The sequence below is a fragment of the Prionailurus viverrinus genome, chromosome F2 (genome assembly GCF_022837055.1).
Source record: "Prionailurus viverrinus isolate Anna chromosome F2, UM_Priviv_1.0, whole genome shotgun sequence".
NCBI lineage: Eukaryota > Metazoa > Chordata > Mammalia > Carnivora > Felidae > Prionailurus > Prionailurus viverrinus.
Window position 1 is genome coordinate 11,910,570 of NC_062578.1, and position 21,819 is coordinate 11,932,388.

Consider the following 21,819-nt stretch of genomic DNA (forward strand, 5'->3'; position numbering starts at 1 on the left):
TACCTTTTTAACCTCATCACTAACCCACCCGTTCCATGCCACTCAACTAGGCACACAAAGCACAAACCCAGTGGTGTTCTATCTGCAACACCTCCCCATACCCCCAAAAAGATGAAAAGAAAGGTTAGGTCGCAGCTTTTCCACCTGACCCATTCTTACTCATCCGTTCTTCTAAGATTGTTAACAAACCCCATTGCTCCCTATTGCGTCATACTCTTCCCTCTGCACTCTTCCTTCATCGTTTGTTCCCCCTGCTCCCCACTCCCATGTGCTTTTTTTGTTTTTCCTTAAAATCTTTTTAAGGACAGGTGCTATATAAGAAAGTAAATAAGAGCAGCCTGGTTGCACATTATCGGTGTCATCTGAATGTATTTTTTAAATTGAGATATAATTGACCTACAACACTGTATTAGTTTTAGGTGTAGAACATAATGATTTTGCTTATGTATATATTGCACAGTGATCACCACAGTAGGTATTATGAGAGAGACAGAGAGTGTGCATGAGCCGGAGAGGGACAGAGGTAAAGAGAGAGAATCTTAAGCAGGCTCCACACCCAGCGTGGAGCCCGACGCGGGGCTCAGTCCCACAACCATGAGGTCATGACCTGAGCCGAAGTCAAGAGTTGGATGCTTAACCGACACCCGGCACGCTCACAGTTTAATAGCTTTAAGGAACAGTAATAAATTATACACCCATGCTAAAGAAATACAGATCGTCATCACCCACTGTTTCTATTCCCAGGCTTTCATTAGCTTCCTTGCCTTTCTTCATGGTTGTGTAGCTTGTGGATCTCTGTATTGTTTAGTTTTGCCTGTTTTTAGCTGTGTTAGTTTTATTAAATGAGAAAGCTGAAACATGTCTGAAACATACCTTTCAACATCATCTAGAAATTAGACAGTGTATTCTGGTCTACTTAAATTGTTGTTTTATACATGTTATTTGTAGTCTTTCAAGATTTTTGACGAGCCCTTTCCTTTTCTCTCCTAATTGGTTTGTTTGCTGCTTGCTTCCCCTAACTTTTATATTGCTACTGAGACTTTTTATTGAACCATAAAGGCCATAGTCCTCGTGTCCTCGCCTGGTGAACCTGTCACCGCCTCATCTCAAATAATGTCCCTCTCTTCTTCCTCAGTGCTCTTGTCCCCTTCGTTCTGATTCTGTTCCTGCCCCTGGCTCCAACATGAAATTAATTTTCTCCTTTATCTGCCCCACGGCTCCCTCTCCCTCATTTTATCTTGCCGGTTCACCGCCTCTTGCAGTAGCCAGTAATTTTGCTGGTTTTTTGAGCAGATCCTTACTTTGCCAGCTCAGCTGTTTTTCTCACTCTGGCCCAGCTGTGCTTGCTCCGTTTCGTTATTCCCTGCTCATCCTGGTCCATGAGGCTGTGTCCTTTGCTACAAAAGATGCAGCCACAGACTGACCTCTCTTGTCCCACTTTCTAACTTTCTCCATGAAACTTTCCCATTTGAATTCATCAGCTTTGTTTATTTGCAAGTTTTACAATACATGCCAGCTACTCTTCACTTGGAAATAAAAGACACCTGACAGAAAGATGCTGGATTCCCTCTGCTATCATCCACATGTGGTCACTCCCATTTTAATTCCTGCAGTATTTCTCAACTCAAACAACTTGGGTCTTATCCTTGGACATGCTGTTTTAGAAGATCTGCAGTGAGTCCCAGACAGACATACATACATACGTTTATTTGAGAGAGAGAGAGAGAGAGAGAGAGAGAGCGCGCACAAGCGGGGGGGGGGGGGGGGGGCAGAGGGAGAGAGATCAGCGTAGAACCCAACGTGTGGCTCCATTCCACGACCCTGGATTCCACCACCTGACCTGAAATCAAGAGTTGGATGGACATGCAACCGACTGAGCCACCCAGGTGCCCCTGGATATCTATATGTTTTTTTATTTATTTTCATTTTATTTTTTATTTTTTTTAATTTACATCCAAATTAGCATATAGTGCAACAATGATTTCAGGAATTAGATTCCTTAGTGCCCCTTACCCATTTATCCCACCCTCCCTCCCACAACCCCTCCCTTAAACCTCTGTTTTGGTCTCCATATTTATGAGTCTCTTCTGTTTTGTCCCCCTCCCTGTTTTTATATTATTTTTGTTTCCCTTTCTTTATGTTCATCTGTTTTGTCTCTTAAAGTCCTCGTATGAGTGAAGTCATATTTGTCTTTCTCTAATTTCACTTAGCATAATATCCTCCAGTTCCATCCACGTAGTTGCAAATGGCAAGATTTCATTTTTGATTGCCGAGTAATACCCCATTGTGTGTGTGTGTGTATACATACATACATGTGTGTATATATATATATATATATATATGTATACACACCACATCTTTATCCATTCATCCATCGATGGACATCTGGGCTCTTTCCATACTTCGGCTATTGTTGCCTAGTGCTGCTATAAACATGGGGGTGCATGTGTCCCTTCGAAACAGCACACTTGTATCCCTTGGATAAATGCATAGTAGTGCGATTGCTGGGTCGTAGGGTAGTTCTAGTTTTAGTTTTTTGAGGAACCTCCATACTGTTTTCCAGAGTGGCTGCACCAGCTTGCATTCCCAGACATCTATATATCTATATTTTTTAAAAGGGCTGTTTTTTAGTGGTTGTACTGTGACATTCCTCTGCAAGTCTGTCATGAGCCTTTTGTGTCTGTTTTTCTAGAATTTATTCTCTTTTTTGATTATCAGATTTTTTGCTTTCTGGAATTTTAAGTTAATCCCTAAGGTATATCCAGGCTGAATTTATATGGAATTCTTCATCGCATTAGTTTTTGGCACTATGTAGTAGATTCTCATGAGCAATTCTTCACACTTTTTATAGTTTGTATACAATATCAAAAGCTTTTCATTTTCTATTCTGTCAGGAGATACAGGAGGTTACCATTTTGTAAATGAAAAAAACTGAGCTGCATCGTTTGGGGCAAGTTATTTATGTATTTCTTCCCATGCCTCCACCTCTTAGAAGTTTTTAGTCTTCGTAATTGCGGTGTAGCTCTTTAAGTTCCTCCCAGTTTGCTCTCCCAAGCGTTCCTGTTTTCAGATATAGCTGACAGTTACTGTGTTTCCAGTCAAATCTGAGGAAGTAAGGAAGAAGATGAATATTGATGGATGCGTGCTGCAGGCACAAGACAGTGCCTGGCACAGAACGTCATGAATGTGTGCTAGGTAGCCTCTACTGGGTTGGCTACATGCCTTGGACAATTTATTTTGGTTTCAAAAAGGATTTAAGGGCATTTGTATTAAAATTTGGGGTGGTTTTATTAATTCAAATGGGAGAGAGAAGGGACATTAGTTTTGTGTTGCTACCATAACAAACCACCACACATTAAAGCAGCTCAGAGAACACAAATTTACCTTCCACTTCTAAAGTTCTGCAGAAGTTCACGTGCGTGTCAGCATAGGTCGGAAGTCTGACGTGTTTCTCGCCAGGCTGACATCAAGGTTTCAGCAGGGCTGGGTTCCCTTCTTGAGGGTCTTGCTCCTTCAGGTTGTTGGTGGAGTATCCTTTCTTGCAGCTGTGGGCCTGAGATCTCCATACTCTTGCTGGCTGTCTGAGGGCCACTCCCGGCTTCTAGAGCCCACCACCTACCCACATTCCTGGGCCCCTCACCCCCTCCCTCCATCTTCAAGCCCAGCAACAGCAGGCCTCCTCCTTTCAGGGTTGCGTCTTTCTGACTCTTCCTGGGTCATCCCATCTCTCTGCTCTGACCGAAGCCGGTGAAGTTTCTCTTTCTCTGCCTGTAAAATCTTGTGTGGTTAGATTGGATCCATCTGGATAATCCAGGATAATCTCATCTCAAAGTCTGTAATTTTAATCACATCTGCAAAGTGCCCTTTGCCACTAGAGTAACATATTCACTCTCAGTTTCTAGGGATTAGGGTGTACATTTCTTTATGTGTGGGGAGTGGCCTTATTCTGCCTACCATAGAGGGCTAAGGAGAAAATTAAATTGAAGTCAAAATCAACATTAATACTTGACTTTGTATACACCTTTTGAAGTGGGCACGTATTAAGCAGTGCAAAGAGAGAACCCTTCTCATTTATGTTAATGATAGTATGCATTACTTTTTATAAAAGTAGATATACATATGTTGATTTATTTCTGATAGTGGGTCTTGAAAGGCATTGTTCCTCTGATTCCTCTTTAAAAGACCACAGTGTGATGGGAAGAATGTAAATATACAATCAGTATGTTTACACATATGAGACTTTTTCTAACATAACTCATTGAATCTAAGCAGTAATATCCATGATGAAGGCTCCATTTTACAGGTGAGGAAAGGGAGACTAATTGTCCTATCACACAGCTAGTAACTGACTAACCTGGAATTTGGAATTTGAACCCAGGTCTTTCTGACTCCAGAGTCTGTGCTCTTTCATATCATACGTATTTCTTGATCCCCACAAATGACCTCTATCAGACTTCTTTTGTTGGCTTACCAACTTCTGGGTTTATTGAGTTGCTGTGGGAGCACATAGTCCCTCGGTCCCCTTTACTAAACCAGATGCCACCTCCGCTCATACAAAACAGGGAGAAAAGGTAAAACAACCATAAAATCCTATATGAAACAAGAATAAAATCCCATCTGTGCTCCTTACCAGCTGTATGAGCTTGGGCTACATCCTTAATCTACCTTGGTGTCCTCATCTAGAAAATGGAATGAATAAATAATGTATATAATACTGACTTGAATAAGAAATAGTTACTATCTCATCTTTTTATTCTGCTCTCTGAATGTTACCATAATTTCCCCATGTGCATTGAAAAAGTATCACAAACTTGGCCAGTGCTGTGTAGCGTTTGAGTAATGCTGGCATAGCAAAAATAATTGTTTTGTCTTCCATGTACCCTAATATGTTGGTCTTTTTCTCCCCCAAATCCCTGCTTAGCTTGCTAGTTTGTGGCCAGCTGATAACTTTGAGGAGTCTACCACCCTTGACTTGAATTGTTTCTTTCCTAACCTATGTTGGTGTTTTCTTGCACTTAGTATGTTTGTTTGCATGTGTACAGACATTTTCTTATGAAAGTTCCTTACTTTATCAGCATTGTTTTAACAAGATCCAAAATTGCTTATCAAGATCTATTTTATTCCAGACACCTGTGTTTTTAGCAGCTTTGCTTAATCTAGTCTACATGACCATTCAAGTCCAGTAATGATTTAGAAAGACTCTATAGAGTTTTGTTCTGGAAGGACCTGTTTGATTATAAGGAACAGAGACCTTCTCCAACTAGCTCCAGAAAAGAAGTTTTGATAATAATTTAAAGAGTGCCCATAGGAATCTAAGGAAAACTGTAAACAAGTCTTAGAGAACAGGTCACTCAGAAATGTTTTCCTCTTATGGCTTCTCTTTCAATCCTTGAGATAATTAGGGATGTGTGTTTTTTGGTTTTTGGCTTTTTAAAAATAGATTATTATTTTTTTTAAGTTTATTTATTTTGAGAGGGAGAGTGAGTGGCCATGAGCAGGGGAGGGGCAGAGAGAGAATCCCAAGCAGGCTCCAGGCTCAGTGTGGAGCTCAGCACAGTGCTTGATCCCAGGACTGTGAGATCATGACCTGAGCCAAAATCAAGAGTCAGACACTTAACCGATTGAGCCACCCAGCCGCCCTCCCCCTTTTTACTCAAATTTATTTTATTTTGAGAGACAGTGTGAGCAGGAGAGAGAGAGAGAATCCCAAGCAGGCTCCGTCCATGCTGTCAGCGCAAAGCCCAACTGGATCCGATCTTATGATTTGTAAGATCGTGACCTGAGCTGAAATCAAGAGTCAGACGCTTAGCCGACTGAGCCACCCAGGCACCCCGACAATCTTTTTATTATCAATTTCTGACTTTATTTCATACAGGTAACAGCGTGTAGACTATGTGCGTTGATTTTTCAGTTTTTGAAGCCAATTTTGTAGCCAGGTACTTGGTCAGTGTGTATGCATATTCCGTGTGCGCTTGAAAAGTGTACTGTGTATGTTGTAGGTTCAGGGTTCCATACGTGTTCATTAGATCAGACTTGCTATTTGTATATTCTTAGTAGTTTCTTGAGTCTTGAGGTAGATGTTAACATCTAGTATGAGAATGGATTTTTTTTTTTTTTTTTTATGTTCTGTTAGATTGATTCCCTTCCCCGCCCCACCCCCTAGCAAATTTCACCGCTAATTTGTAAGGTGTATATGGCTCAGGTCTTTACATCTCGCTGAAGAGTTAGTTATTCTTGGTCATTAAGTTACCCTCTACTTTTTTACGTGCTGTGGGGTGTTTGTTTTGTTTTGTTTACATACTGTTTATTTGATAGTGTAATTTTCGGTACACAAGTGTTTGATATTTTGAATATTATTTTTTCATTCATATTTGCCTAGTATGTACTTTTTCATCATTTTTCCTTTTTTCTTTGGAATCGGGGTTATTTTGTTGTTATTTTATTTTGTTTAGGAAATAAATATTACCGATACAGTTGAAGCCCCTTGTATATCCTGCACCTCCCTTTGTACCTAGATATAACCACTCTCTTGAATTTAGTGTTTATTATTTCTAAGAAGGTTTCCAAATGATTATTACATATGTGTATATTCATTTGTAAACAGTGCACAATAGTTTATGTATTTTTTCAACTTTATGTTAATGGAATTTTAGTGTACTTGCTCTCAAATGTTTTTGTTCAGCATTATTTTGAGACTTGTCTGTATTAATGTATTTTGCTCTGTTTTGTTAGTATTAATTGTTAGATTCGTTTAATTTTAATTATATTCTATTGATTTAATTTTAAATATATTCTGTTGTTTGACTATACCACAATTTTCTCATTCTTTTCCCTTAAGGAAATTTTAGGCCGGCTTGTTTGTGGTGTTATAAAAGACAGTACACTGTGTGGATTATTTTTGTGCCTGCCTCCTTGAACACATATGCTGACGTTCTGGAGATTTACCTTATGGTGGAATTGTGGGTGCAAGGCGTGCACATCTTCTGCTTTACCTGCAAATCTAAATCATTCTCCAGGATAGTTAACTCTCATTTTTGTTCTTTCAGCCCTACTAAGCTGTCTTTTTGTTTAAGGCCTGTGTTTTTTATAAAGCCCATTGCCATATTATTTTAAAAAATTCTGAGAGGCTTTTACTAGGAGAATTTAATCGTTGATGGAATTTGAATTAATTTATACTACGAGGCCTCACCGTTGTTCAGTCGCATGGGCAGGGATCAAGGCGTAGATCACAGGCATGCCCATTTGCCATGGGCTTTTGGATAAGGCCGGCACTGTGTCCTGCCATGTCCCAGGGTGTCCCACATAGGAAGCAATGCTGTGGTCACATTTTCCAAGCGTGTATAGTGTCACCTATTCCTTATACGACAATGTAGAAAGAGTCTAATGGAAAGAGCATACCTGCCACTAACTCCTATTTGTGCAAATGAACAATTAATTAAAACTCCTGAGTTTCCTGTTTGTAAGATGAGTATAGTACCTGCCGAGCGCACCCTATAGGCTCGTTCACCAATGCTGTAGGTTTTGGTTTTTGTTTTTTTCAAACTTTATAGCTGTCTTTGAAATTCATGTGTCAGTAATTTGTTTCCTTTCATTTATTTAGTTTATATGTCAGTGTAAGTGGCGGATTCACGCTTGTTCGCTGCCCCCAGGCCCCCCAGTGTTACTAATGTTGATGAATAGCTCCTCCTTCAGCATTTGTCGACTTTTAGCAATAATTACTCTGCATCTAGGAGGCCAGTACAGTTGACCCTTGAGTAACATAAAGATTAGGGGCACCCCCCAACCCCCACTGTCAAATCCACAGGTAACTTTTGATTCCCCAGAAACTTAACTACAAATAGCGTACTGTTGACCAGAAGCCTCACCAATAATATAAACAGCCAATTAACACGTTTTTGTATGTTACATGTATTATACACTGTATTCTTATGATAAAGGAAGCTAAAGTAAAAATGTTATTAAGAAAACTATAAAGAGAGAATACATTTACAGTGCTATACTGTATTTATTGAAAAAAATCCATGTGTGAGTGGACTCGCACAATTCAAACCCATGTTCAAGAGTTAATTGTACTGTTATTCTAAGTCCTCTCTGGTTATTTTAGCTTAGGCAGCACTCTTGAAAACTTTCCAAGAGCCTAGTATTTGTAATTACAATATCTTGAGTAGTGCGGGGGCTCCTCTGCTTACTTGTTACCTTGGTGAAGTTCAGACCTCTTCCACTTCAGTTTTCTCATCTAGAAAAAGACAGTAGGGATGCCTGGCTAATATCTATCCCACAGGATTTTTGTGTTTGAAGTAAGAAATGTGTGCAGGTATCTTGTAAGCTGCAAAGTACTTTATTAATAGTAATGCCTTACAAATAATTTTTTTTCTTCCTTTTTTTTTTGTTTTATTTATTTAAGTAATCTCTACACCCCAACCCCGAGATCAAGGGTCGTGCACTCCTCCAAATGAGCCAGCCAGGCACCCCTAGAGGTAATTTTTCGAATCTGTTGAGCATCGTAAAATTAAATTAGTGGAGGAGGTCTTGGCTATAGAAAAAGCTATTCGTTGTGGTTATTTCAAACTGTAATTACTCGAGTTGAGGGAAACAAGATCACATGTTAATCTGCAAAATGGCAGTTCCTTGATCCTGAAATTTTCTTTGGACTCCATAAAGGAAAGTCCTTTCCTGTGTCAGGTAGCCTCACAGGCCACTTGAGATTGAAACAGTATCAGGTAGGAGGTGCTCTTTTTCACCTCGGTTCAGGAAAGGGTTATTAAGGTCTATGGTTATCTTCCACCCCAATTTCTTTTACACTCATTCTTGGTACCTGAGATACCTCTTGAATGGGTTATCTTGATTTTGAACCCCTTCGGGCAGTTTTTTTTAGATCTTCAGAAGTCTTCGCTATTAGTGAATCTGTCGATCAAAGAATATCTTTTTATCTTCTTGGGCAAAGTATCATTAGTTCAGTTTTAACCATTTCGAAGGTCAAAGGAAAAGTACACATTTCCAAAATCACTCATGCGCAAAGCTTTACGTAACTTGATATAAAAATTAATAAGTAGGGAAATGAGTTATTATAAATTAAAGCAATAGTAACTGTATACATGGTGAATTGATTCACCTGTTCTTTAAGTAAAGGTATTTGTTATATTTGTTCAATATAACCTTTGGTATAAGGTGAAGAAATTCTACCGGTTCCACAGCTAGGTGGGTTTTTAACTGGTTGAATAACTGTATCCATAAAGGGCTGCCCTTGTAGGGAGCACGCTGCCTCATTCAGTCCTGGCTTTTGTTTTTACATTTCACATTAGTAACAACTTGGATGAGATCCAATTTGGTTGAAAGAGCTAATGTGTGGATTATACCAGACAGAATCCAAAATGACCTTGACAGGCCAAATGATTGGCTAAATTTAGCAAAATGGAAATTAATGAAAGTAAAGCCTTATATTTATTTTAAAAACAACCATGCAAATACAAGATGGAAGTCAGCTGGTAAATAGCACATGTCTAAACACTTCATGTTTTATATGACTTGGTTCAGTATGACTCAGATGAGTAATAAAGCCAACAAAGGAATAAATGTGATGCTAGGTATAATATACAGACAAGGCGGGTAATAATTCTTTCAGAACTCAACTACAATTCAGTTATGGAAACTTGTTTCAGGGGGATGTCTACACACTGAAGTGTATGCTCGGGAGGCTAATCAGGGTACTGTGATGGCTGTATCAACCATGACATTGTAGGAACAACTGAAATAACAGAAACACTTCTTTTATCCCCCTGCCCACCGAAATAACAGAAACATTTTAACCCCAAAAAAAGAGAAGACTTAAAGGAGAATATAATAATGACTTTTAAATACTTGGGTGACTGTCAGATAAGGGCGACTTAAACCTATGCTTTTTGACTTTTCATGGGCAGAACCAGGACAGTTAGTTTTTTTTTGTTTAAGTATTTACTTCTTTTGAGAGAAAGAGTGTGCACGTGAGTAGGGGAGGGGCAGGCAGCAAGGGAGAGACAGAGAATCCCAAGCAGGCTCTGCACTGTCAGCGCAGAGCCCAGTGTGGGGCTGGAACTCATGAACTGTGAGATCATGACCCGAGCCAAAATCAAGAGTCGAATGTTTAACCGACTGAGCCGCCCATGTGCCCCGAGGACTGTTAGTAAAAGAGATAGATTTGGACTCCCTATGAAATGGGAAAGAGTGGGATGCTTGGCTGGCTCAGCTGGAAGGACATGTGACTCTTGATCTCGGGGTCATGAATTCATGCCCCACATTAGGTGTAGGGATTACTAAAACATTTTTTAAAATAAAATTTAAAAAAAATGGAAAGAGTTTGTTAAGTCGTGAGTTGGTTTGTTACTGGAGTTGTTCAAACAGAGGTTTGATTAACACGTATTAAGGCTTGGAAGATGGAATTTATGCAGAGTAGAGAATTGGATTTGTTTTTGTTGTTAAAGAAATTTAAAATACTGTTTAGGCAGTTCCTGTGCTGGAATTAGAAGAATGAACAAAACTATTCCACCCTACAGGGGAACCAATTTGCCATAATAATTACAAGACAGTGGCATAGCAATAGGTACAGAGTACTGACGGAACATGGAGAGGATTCATTCTAAGTGGAATGAATGGCTCATAACAGACTCAGACTTCCAGCAAACATTTATTGAGCACCGGCTGTATGCCGAGTGCTGTGTAATGGCCTTCCATGTACTCACAGTAATCCTAGGTTCCTGTTGACTCTGTTTTACAAATGATATATCAGGTATGATACCAGCAGACATGATCTCATTTATTTCAGTAATCCCCCCACCTAACAATCCTGTAGAATCTGTGCTTTTGCCCCTACTTCATATTTGTTTATGTGGAAAACAGAGAATTGAGCTGAGCTCCTCAGGCTTTTACTTTGCCAGGAAGGTTATACAGAGTGTGGCAGGATAGGGGTTTTGTCGGGATTTTGTGGGGGCTTAAAACTAAAGGAATCTGGGGCCATACTTTGAAGAGCATTGTGTGGCAGACTTTAATAAAGAGTTAGTTTATCCTCTGGATAGCTTCAAAGAACCCTCCTTCCCCATCTCTAAATGGGGTAAGACTTTTTTTTAATGTTTATTTTTGAGAGAGTGTGAGTGGGGGGACAGGCAGAGAGAGAGCGGAACAGATGATCTGAAGCCGGCTCTGCACTGACAGCAGCAAGTATATGGGATAAATTTTTACCCTTAACTCAGATTTCTGACAGTAATTAGTGATCCCTTTCCAACTTCGAATCTTCTTTTCTTTCTTGGCCTTTTTTCCTCCATTCTTTCTGGCTTCAAATTTCCTTTCTTGGAGAATTTACCTTAGAAGTGAGAACACTGGGACAGCTGGGTGGCTCAGTCAGTTAAGCTTCCTACTCACGGTTCGTGAGATCAAGCCCCACATAGGGCTCACTGCTGCTGTCAGCTTGTCAGCACAGAGCCTGCTTTGGATCCTCTGTTCCCCTCTCTGCCCCTCCCCCACTTGCACTCTTCCGAAAATAAATAAATACTAAAAAAGAAAGAAAGAAGTGAAAAAACGGGGGCACCTGGGTGGCTCAGTTAGTTGAGCATCTGGCTCTTGGATTTTTGACTCAGGTCACGATCCCAGGGTCATGGAATTGAGCCCCATGTCAGACTCCACACTGAGCAAGGAGCCTGCTTAAGATTCTCTCCCTCTGCCCCCTGAGCACATGTGCGCGCTCGCTCTCTCTCTCTCTCTCTCTCTCTCTCTCTCAAATTAAAGAAAAAAAAAAAGGGAAAGACCATGTTGGATTTGAGCAGGAGTATGTGAATTTTCAGGCTTAGCTATAAGTAAGTCTGATTAAAAAGTACTACTGATTAGTATTCTTTTGTGGCTTTTAGGAGTTAAAAAAGGAAATCAAAATCTTTTTCACAGCACATTATTTTACTCACAGGCTCTCCTGTAATTTTCCCCACAGACCAACATTTAACGTAACTATTTTTGGTTACGCAAGAAGTTTTGCTAGTTATTTAAAAGCCACGTCAGTATGGAGATCTTAGATGAGGCTGGTAAAAGTATTGCTTATATAGTGTTTGATGCTAAAGTAGATCCTTTGAAAAACTTACGTATGTATTTTAATGATGGAAGTGATAAATGTTCATGATGAAAAATGAAAGTTAAATACTGCCTTATGTAAGTATGGTAAACAATGATTTTGTGTATTCTTGCAGAAATTTTCTGTACAACTGTAAGCCTGCGTGTATGTATGTGTCCCTATTTTACCAATAGGATTGTATAATTAGTACTGTTCTACACCTTTATTTTTTTTTTCTTGTTGATACGTCTTAGGTGTCTTAACATATCATCACATGTAAATCTGTCTCATTCTTTCTAAACACTTGCATAGCTGAACCATGATTTATTCAGTTCCTCATTCTGTTTTTCCTGGTCTGTCATAGCAAACAGCAGAAACCTACCATGGTTGATTTAAGCAGAAGATTTTATTAGAAAGATTGAATGTTCATAGAATTGATAGGAGAGCAATAGAATGAAGCTTGAAAATGGCAAAACCAAGGAAGGCAAAACATAGCCAAATTCCTGCTTTCAGTATAGGTTGCTAAAGAAGATGCTGGATATGTGTCAGCATATATCTCCTCTCCACTGTAGGCACCACAGATTCTCTCTTTATAGTGTCTGCTATTGGAGCCCTCCTTCGAGTCCAGATTCTGGACAAGAGCATCTGACCGGCTGAGTCTGGGTCACATGTCTGTGCCCTGGCTACTGGGGAGTTCAGAGAAAGGTGCTCTGATGCTGGGTTGCCAGAAATAAATGTTCACTTACACCTGTTGGTGAATATTGTTAATACACAGCATAACACAATTGTGGGTTTTTGGAAGAAGTAAAATTTGTGGCTGACTAGGATTTATATTTGTATTTTGATAGATACTGCCAAATCACTTTTCACTAAAAATACGGACTTAGAATATCTAATTTTGAGCTTGATAAATATTTTGTATACTTAAATTCAGCAGGCTAATCTCAGCATTGTCTGTGTTGACTGGTGCCTAGTCTATGTTTAGGAATGTAGCAGTTTGATTTAGTTACTGTTACCATGTACTTCCATGGGCTCTTGCCAATATAATGTAGAAACTGCATGAAATAGGTTTTGTTTTGTTTGTTTGTTTTTTGCTTAGAGCCTTGAACTTTGATCTCATTTGTATCAGAGCGTACTATTTAGAGACCACAGACAGTAAATTTACTGTGTAATAATTATAGTGTGTATTTATATCCCTAAACATCTTCTTCCGTAACATCATGGAAAAGTGTTCTCTGCAAGCTGCTTCATTGAGATGTGTTCTTGAGATGCTGCAGTTCTTATTTGGAATCTTTGCTTATGAAAGGATTAGGAAAATAGCCAGATTAAAGTGTAATATACCTGATATATTCACGGAAACATTGTTGGGGTCAAGTCAGTGTCAAGGAGATAGTATTCATTTTCTTAAAACCTTCTTCACTAAATTTCTGCCCTGTCAGAGTCACTTAGTTATAGAATATTGTCTTCTTCCACTTAGTATTACTACTAATAATACCCGGAAAGTGAGATAACATTATTTTTAGTTAGGAAGGGTATCGGTTGTGAGGTATCTGAGAAGAACAAAATGAGGAGGGTGGATGGCATAGTGGAAAAATACAATTTCGAATCAGAAAACTCGATTTGGAGTTTCAATTCTGCCCCTTACTTGAGGCATATCACTTAAACCTCAGTTTCTTCATCTTCAAAATGAGGTTATCATTTCTGCTCTGACTGACTTCACAGGCTTACTGTTATGATCAAATAAGATTATGTGTGGGGAGGGAGCCTGTTTTCACTTTCAGACTGTCAAAAACCATGCAGATATTTCAAACAAGGCAAAAGCATATGAGCATATCTTGAGTACGGAAGCCCATAGATGCAATAAAATCGGAAGGAAGGGTATCTGCATTGAAGTGGGTCCGTTGGGTATTTGACAGGTATCGGGAGCCCAGTTGTTCTAAGCTGGGTAATTACCAAAGCTGCTAAGTGGAAAGCAGGCTAACCATGTTTTGAACTTTACCTGTACCGTGGGGAAACATATCCAGCATTTTCAGTTAAACCGACCACGTAGGGGCTGCAGATTAGTTATCACTGGAAAACTAAACTGAAGACAATTAGACACTGAAAGCAGTATTTTAGTTGGTTATAGCTAGGGCAACGGTTCTCAGACTTCAGTGCACATCAGCATCACTGGGACAGCTTGGTAAGACATAGATTGCGGGGCTCTGCCTCACAGGTTCTGATTCTGGAAGGCTGGAGTGGGGCTGATCATTTGCATTCCAACAAGTTTCCGAGTAATGGCCCAAGCTTCTGGTCTGAGGACCATACGTTGAGAATCCCTGCTTTAGAGAAACTGTATAATTCATCATCCAAACGGATTCAGAATTTGTCAGGAAAACAACTGAGCCTTCCCCTGGCAAAGCAGGGATGGGGTCATCCTAATTTCATTTAACGGGAAAATCTTTTTACAAAGAGGTTTCTGTAATAGAATCATCACCTGGTAGATGACTCATGATACCTAAATTGTATTTATTTGGGTAGATGTTTGTTTTTGTAAGTCACAGTAATAGGTACATATTTGATTGCAGCCCAGGGTTCAGATGTACGTGTAAGTGCATCTGTCTCTCTTAAAAAAAAAAAAAAAAAAAAGAATAAGAGCACACATGTGCGTGTGTGCGCACGGGAGGGGCAGAGGGAGAGGGAGAGAGAATCCTAAAGCAGGCTCTACACCCAGTGGGAGCCAACACGGGCTCAATCTCACAATCATGACCTCAGCTGATGTCAAGAGTCGGATGCTTAACTGACTGAGCCACCCAGACACCCCAATGCATACATCCCTTTAAAACAGATGTTTTCAAACAGTACTTACCCTTGTACAGTACATACGGTCTAATATTTGCTATTTTCTAGTTCTTTTTTTTATGCTCGTTGTGATCCACTAAATTGATTTCATGACCTGTCTATAGCCTGCTGTTTACAAAACAAGAGCACAGAGGACCTCTATGATTCTAGCAAACTGTGACACTCTTAAGATTCTGAGAGGTAGTTATTCTTCAGTTTTCTTCATTCTGATTCTTCTCAAACACGCTAGCCGTTTTCCACCATTAAAATGAGTGGGGGAAGGTCCCAGGAGTTGGAAGAAAGGAAAGGTATGCCATTTTTACCACAGTATGCTGTCTTACTTGCTATTAGATTTAATGTTTTATTTGTTCCCCATGGAAATTAGCAGATGCTCCAATTTATTTTACAGTTTTTTTTAATTTAAATTGCATCTGGTTTTGTATTTTTTTTTTTTTTGCATTCTCCCCCAAAAAGACAAACTAGGCCTTTCCTAAGAAAATCTAAACTTGGTTTATATTCAGAAGCCCTCAACTTCACCAGATTAAACTTGGTTTGTTTTAATGAAGGTTCTGTTAACCATACTGGTTGGATCAGTCATACTCCAACTAGGAGACTGAGACCGCACAGGAATTTGAGCAGGGAAAGTCTGATGTAAAGAATCATTAACTATACCGTGGGATTAGAGTAACAGGGAGTTGGCTACGAGGTAAAGAGATCTCCGATGAATACAGTCGCGGCAGACAGAGGCACATCCTCCAAGCGTGGAAGGAAGGAGCCAATCTGGAGTCCAGACCTCTTTGGAGGGGCATGGCCGAGGCCACTGGGTGGCAGAGAATTTCACCCACGGGCCATGGTGGGTTAGAAAGCTGCCATCAGTCCGTGTGCTGTTGGGAAGCATTCCATGGGGAGGAGCTGTGCTGGGACCTTCAGGGAAAGCAGCCTGAAGGAACACTAGGGAAGGTTGGCCTAGCAGAGCTACGGAGTGCTGCCTTCTGCCGATGACACTTGCTGTCACGCCAGCTGGCAAGGGAGAGATGTTCTGGTCTCTCCAGCAGGCAGTGAAGGTTTGGAGCTAGGAGGCGCTTGATTGATAACTTGTGTACACACTAAAAAGCTGAACTTTTCAAAGGAAAATTACACTGCGGTTGGCAGATGATAATCAGAGAGGGGATTCTAATTCAGCACAGTAAGGTTTTCATTCTCTAGCATCTCTTCCCTGAAAAATCCACTGTCGAGTAAAAAGCTTTTATTTATTATTAGTAAATTATTTTCTGAGAAATCGTTGTTGTTGTTGTTGTTGTTGTTGTTGTTGTTTTAATGTAGACCACTAGAGTTTGTCATTACATAGAAAAGGCTAGTCTCACCGTGTGACCTTTTCAGTGAGCAGACAGTACATGAATGCCACACGCACTAAGCAAGCGTCTGTCTTCTAGGCGGGGCCACAGTGCAAGGTGGTTTTCAAAACACAAAGCGGTGAATTTCTTCCTGAGGGAGGAAAGTAGATGTGTAAATTAATAATAAAAGTGTAAGGGGATAAGTGCTTACTGAAGCATTATGTAGAGTACTATGCCTTAGCATGGGATAAAGTGTCAACCTGCCTTTCAGTGCTGGGGAAGGGAAAAGAAGCACAGACTCGTGATCTGTGTGCTCTCTCTTCCATTCCTCAAAATAACCTTACGGATAAGGTAAGTGGTATGGTTGCCATTATACAGACAAGCAAACAAGGCCTGGAGACCTGAAACAGCTTTTCCTTCCAGGGTCCTGCACAGGATCCAGATCCAGTCCGGTACATTTGTTCTCTCTTAAACTGGCGGTGTACTTTGAAATGCAAAAGGCTATTATAGTAAAAGTTTCCAAATGTAAAGCACAGGACCAGATTCTACTGTGAAGGATTTAAAAGTGAATTAGGTATGTCCTGGCCCTTAAGGAGTCTATAGTCTAGCAGTGCTGATAGAATGTGACAACGGCTCTGACGGAGGTACTGGGAAAAGCTTGGAATTATCATAAAGAAGTTCCAGAATCCAGAATGCCGGTTCTTCTTGGAAACCTCAGAGTAAGATGGCATTTCAGGAAAAAAAAATTGAGCATCGAAAGAAAAGAAAAAAAAAGGATAGTGTTCAAGCTGGTTCTTGAAAAATGGGTAGGGTTTATTTAGACAAGTAGAAATGGTAAATAATCAGAATGTACAAATAGGAAAAAATCAAGTTAGTGGTCATTTATTGTACATGTGCTAAGTGCCACGCCTTATATGTTCTTCAGTATAAACCATCCAGTTTATTATTTTTTATTTTTTAATGTGTATTTATTTTTGAGAGAGAGAGACATAGTGCGATCAGGGGAGGGGCAGAGAGAGAGGGAGATACAGGGTCTGAAGCAGGCTCCAAGCTGATAGCACAGAGCCCCATGTGGGGGGGGCTTGAACTCGTGAACCATGAGATCATGACCTGAGCCAAAGTCAGATGCTTAACCGATTGAGCTACCCAGGTGCCCCTAAACCGTCCAGTTTAACTGTAGTATAGTCCCGTGTCAGATAGTTACTGGAAATAAGATTTTCGGAAAGATAAATTCATTACACATGTTGGACCTAAATTGTGATAGAGTATGGTTGAATTTGAACTTTATTCTGTAGACAGTAGAATAGGTGGAAGTTTTTAAAAGAAAAGAATACCAGACTAGAATTATGATTACATTAGAAACTAAAGGGGCGCCTGGCCGGCTCAGTCGGTTAGATGTCCCACTTTGGCTCAGGTAATGATCTCATGGTCTGTGGGTTTGAGCCACACATCGGGCTCTGTGTTGACAGCTCAGAGCCTGGAGCCTGCTTCAGATTCTGTGTTTCCCTCTCTCTCTGCCCTCCCCCACCCACACTCTGTCTCTGTCTCTGTCTCTCTCTCAAAAGTAAATAAACAATAAAAAAATTTAGTTAAAGAAAGATACTAAATACACACACGTATATATATTCATATTGTAGTACAGTGGCAGAGACATACTGGATGTTAAATGTAATCCCTTCTTTTCTCATTCATCCCTGGTGCAGTCATACATAGGACAGATTAGGAAGCTGGAGTATAGTTAGATGATTATTATGGTGGTCCAGGTAGGGGGTAATGAAGGCCTTATCTAAGGCAGTGATAGTGAAAATGAAGTAGTTACTGATGAGAGTAGTAATTAACAGGATTTAGGAAAGAGTGTTGCATGGAGTGAAAAATTAAAGGGGTGCCTGGTTGGCTCAGTTGGTTAAGCATCTGTCTGTTTCTTGGTTTTGGCTCAGGTCATGATCTCACGGTTTTGTGAGCTCGAGCCCCACATCGGGCTCTGCATTAGCAGTGCAGAGCCTGCTTGGGATTATCTCTCCCTCTTTCTCTGCCCTTCCCCCACTCGCACTGTCGTTGTCTCTCTCAAAAATAAATAAAGAAGCAAAAATTAAAGATGAAGGTAATTTTCAGGTACTTTTCTATTTCAGAAGAGTACGTCAAATACAGGCTCTTTTTAAATTTATTTTTGAATATAAAGGTAATAAATACAATGGTAATGTTAAAGCATTATAAAAGGGCAGAATATTGGCTAGGAGCAGTGAGACGTGGTGGTGAAAGATGACAACATACAAAGAGAAACAGATCAGTAGTTACAGTTTTGGTAAGATCCACTCCCCAAGGGGTGGTCTAAGCGTAGTGATGTCCTTCCAAAGAGTATAGTATGGAAAGAGAAGGAAACAGAGTTACTTCACAGTGGAGAAACCTGTCAGACTACCTCAGGCAGGTGATCAGGAATAATCAGTCATGTTGATGGTATGTACCCTTGTTATGATAGTAGGTACCTTTGTAGAGGTGAGAAACTACTCTTATCTCTGTGGTCTTCCTCCCAAACATCAGTAACTTGAGTCAGTCATGTGGGGAAAAGTCAGACAGATTCCATTTGAGGGACATTCTACGGCACCCTAACCAGTCCTGCTAAAAATTGTCAGGGTCAAAAAACAGGAAAGTCTGAGAAACCGTCATAGCCAAGAAGAGCCTAAGGAAACATCATCGCCAAATGTTAACATGGTGTCCTTGATGAGATCCTGAGTCAGAAAAGGACATTAGGTGAAAACTAAGGGGGCGAAAAAGTCAATACAATGGGAGAGGTCAAAGCAAAGAGGTTTCATAAAGAATGCAGAGTAAGGGGTAAGCTATCAAGTTAAGGCTTCTCCACTCACTGTTAGGTGTCCGTCGTGGGTCTTCAGCAAAGAGTAGCTGAGTAAGGAGTAGGGTTGGTGCTCTTCCTAAGCCTGTTTTTTAAAATGAGTTTTGCCCTCCGTGAGGCCTGACTTCTTCACCTCTTGGTCTTGAGCTCAGGTCCAGACGTGGTTTCCTAGAGTCCATGCCATGCCCAAGGTGAGTGAGATCATCACAGAAGGCCATTAGTGTTCTTCTTTTCCAGCGTTTACAACGGAGCATCTAGTTTTTTCTTCTGAAACCACACACGGCCAGAAAGTCTCCATACTTTAAAATCCGAAGAATACCTAACTCACTTTGTGAAGGGAAGTTATTAAGTATTACGGAAGCTCCCTAGGGGTTAAGGCACTTGAGTTAAGTTGTAAAGATAAGTAACCATTACCTAAATGGAAAAAAGTCACTGAGTATTTGGGGAAAGAACACTTAAAGTATGCTAAATAAATATGTGCAGATGGCCGGATGTGTGAGAAATACTGACATGATCTGCTCTACTCATACTCATGGTTTTGGTCTCATCCCAGAAGTGTTTAAAGTACTCGAAGTACTTTAATATTGTAAACCAGAGGTACAGAAGTAGTGGCAGATGATTTGCTTCAGGGGAAAGAGGGCTGTATCCCCACAACTTCCTATTTCCTTTTCACTTGATTGATTCTTCAGCAACTCTTTCAGCCTTGTCATCAGCCTACCTGTTTCTGTACCTCCCGTTTTCAGGGAAAAGATATCCTGTGTTTTGAAAGCTACATCCTCTTGGAAACTTTGTCTGATTTCTCTATTTTTATTCATTTATTTTTACCAGTGCCTGGAATATAAGTACTCCGTAAATATTTTTTGAGTGGCCATCTCTCACCTTTCCTCCTAGCCTTCACTGATAGATTTGTGACATAAGTGCTCTGTAGGCCCTGTTTCCCCTTCCCTTAACTGCTCTTACGATTTCTGGTGTTTGAAGCACTTTACTGATTACGGTAGACATTATTACAGGTGGAGTCAACACACCTGGAAGACTAACAACACAAAAGTCCCAGGAGGAGGAGAGGAAAGAACGATGACTCTGGAGAAGCGGGTTGCTTTCCTAGGGCTGCTGTAACTAACGCCCCCGAACTTGCCTTCGGACCTCAAACAACAAAACTCGTTTACAGTTCTGGGGGCCGGAAGTGCAGAGTCCAGGTATCTTCAGGGCCGCTGTCCCTCTGAAGGCTCCAGGGAAACTTCTCCCGTGTCTCCTGTAGCTCCCGGTGGCTCCGGGTGTCCTTTGGCTTGTGATAGCGCAGCTCCGGTCCCTGCCTCCGTCTTCACATAGCCTGTCACCTGTGTGTGTATGTTTGCCTCCCCCTGCCTTTCTCTTGTAAGCACACTTGTCACTGGGTTCAGGCCCCAGCCAAAATCCAGGCTGAAATGATCTCAGTATCCCTGATTACATCTGCAGAGATCCTTTTCCTAAACAAGGTCACATTCACAGGTTCTAGGGGTTAGCCCTTGGACATCTCTCTTTGGGGGCCACTCTTCAGCCTGTTACAATAAGGGGCCAGATCAGTACCTAATGGAAGTGGTCGAGAGGATTGCTGTCTTAGTTGGGGGGGGGGGGGGGACAGTGTGTGGAAAACCAGTAGCATAAGAGTGACTCTGAATTCATTTTACTTGAAAGAAAGTTATAGATTATGGATGTTTTCTTCACTTAATTGTAGAAAATATGTTTTTAAAATTTTGAACTCCAGATCAGGTGGATTTGGTTGGAGATTTGCTCCTCAGCTATACTCATCTGAAAGAATTCTCAACTTAACATTTTTATTAACTTATGAATTTGCAAAATTTGAAGTTTCCACATTTAAGCTTTATGGTATGCTTTTGAAGTAGGAATACTATATTTTTATTTTCTTTTTCCCATTTTACAGATGTGGAAGTGGAGCTCAGTTTCTCTGTCTAATTTGTCCAAGGTCACAGGTTATAAAATGATGTAGATGATTTGAACACTGGTGTTTCAACTGTAGAGCTTGTGTTCTTTCTAATATACCATGCTGAGTTTATTTTCTGTTTAAAAAGAGCAGACTTTATTGTTTTTTCGTGTTTCTTAATTTGGAATGTTGTGCAGAGAAGAATACAATTTTCTGTTTGCAAAAGAAGCTACGAATATTTCAGCCAGTTCACCACATCTCTGAATGATCTGTGTCGGAGGTCTGTCAGTTTTTTGGTATGACTTTAAAACATACAGTTCTCTAAAAGAAAAAAAAAAGATCAGTGAAAGTAGAAGCTGGTTCTTTGAAAAGGGCAACAAAATTGGGGTTCGCCTGTGGGGCTCAGTCAATTAAGCGTTCAAACACTTGATTTCAGTTCAGGTCATGATCTCACGGTTCACGGGTTTGAGCCCTGCATCAGGCTCCTTGCTGTCAGCTCGAAGCCTGGCTTGGGATTCTCTGTCCCTCTTTCTCTGCCCTTCCCCACTCACATTCATTCTCTCTCTCTCTCTCTCTCTCAAAATAAATGAATAAATTTTAAAAACATCAACAAAATCAATAAACCTTTAGCCAGACTCATCAAAAAGAAAAAAAGAGAAGACTCAAAATCAGAAAAATAAAATACATAGTTCTTCAGTGAGTTACTTTTAGTCATGAGATAGGTCCTTCATTCATGGAACTTTTGTTAAATTTTGTTACATCTATAAGTGTAATAGATATAAATAGGCAGCCATGATTTCAGAATGATAGTTGGACAAAAGTGGTTAGG

At 40.3% G+C, this 21,819-nt stretch overlaps 1 protein-coding gene across 2 annotated transcripts in view; it reads left to right on the forward strand.

Moving 5' to 3' along the window:
- The window catches only part of RAB2A (RAB2A, member RAS oncogene family), an 85,774-nt gene that overhangs the window by 3,146 nt on the left and 60,809 nt on the right, over positions 1 to 21,819 (forward strand). Inside the window, exon 1 of one of the 2 annotated variants that reach the window (XM_047842717.1) lies at positions 15,141 to 15,195. The exons of the other annotated variant lie outside the window; for it this stretch is intronic. Coding sequence (XP_047698673.1) covers positions 15,156 to 15,195 — 40 coding nt within the window. The 5' untranslated portion in view covers positions 15,141 to 15,155. Of the gene's footprint in view, positions 1 to 15,140; positions 15,196 to 21,819 lie in introns of those variants that run through there. 2 annotated transcript variants of the gene reach the window in all.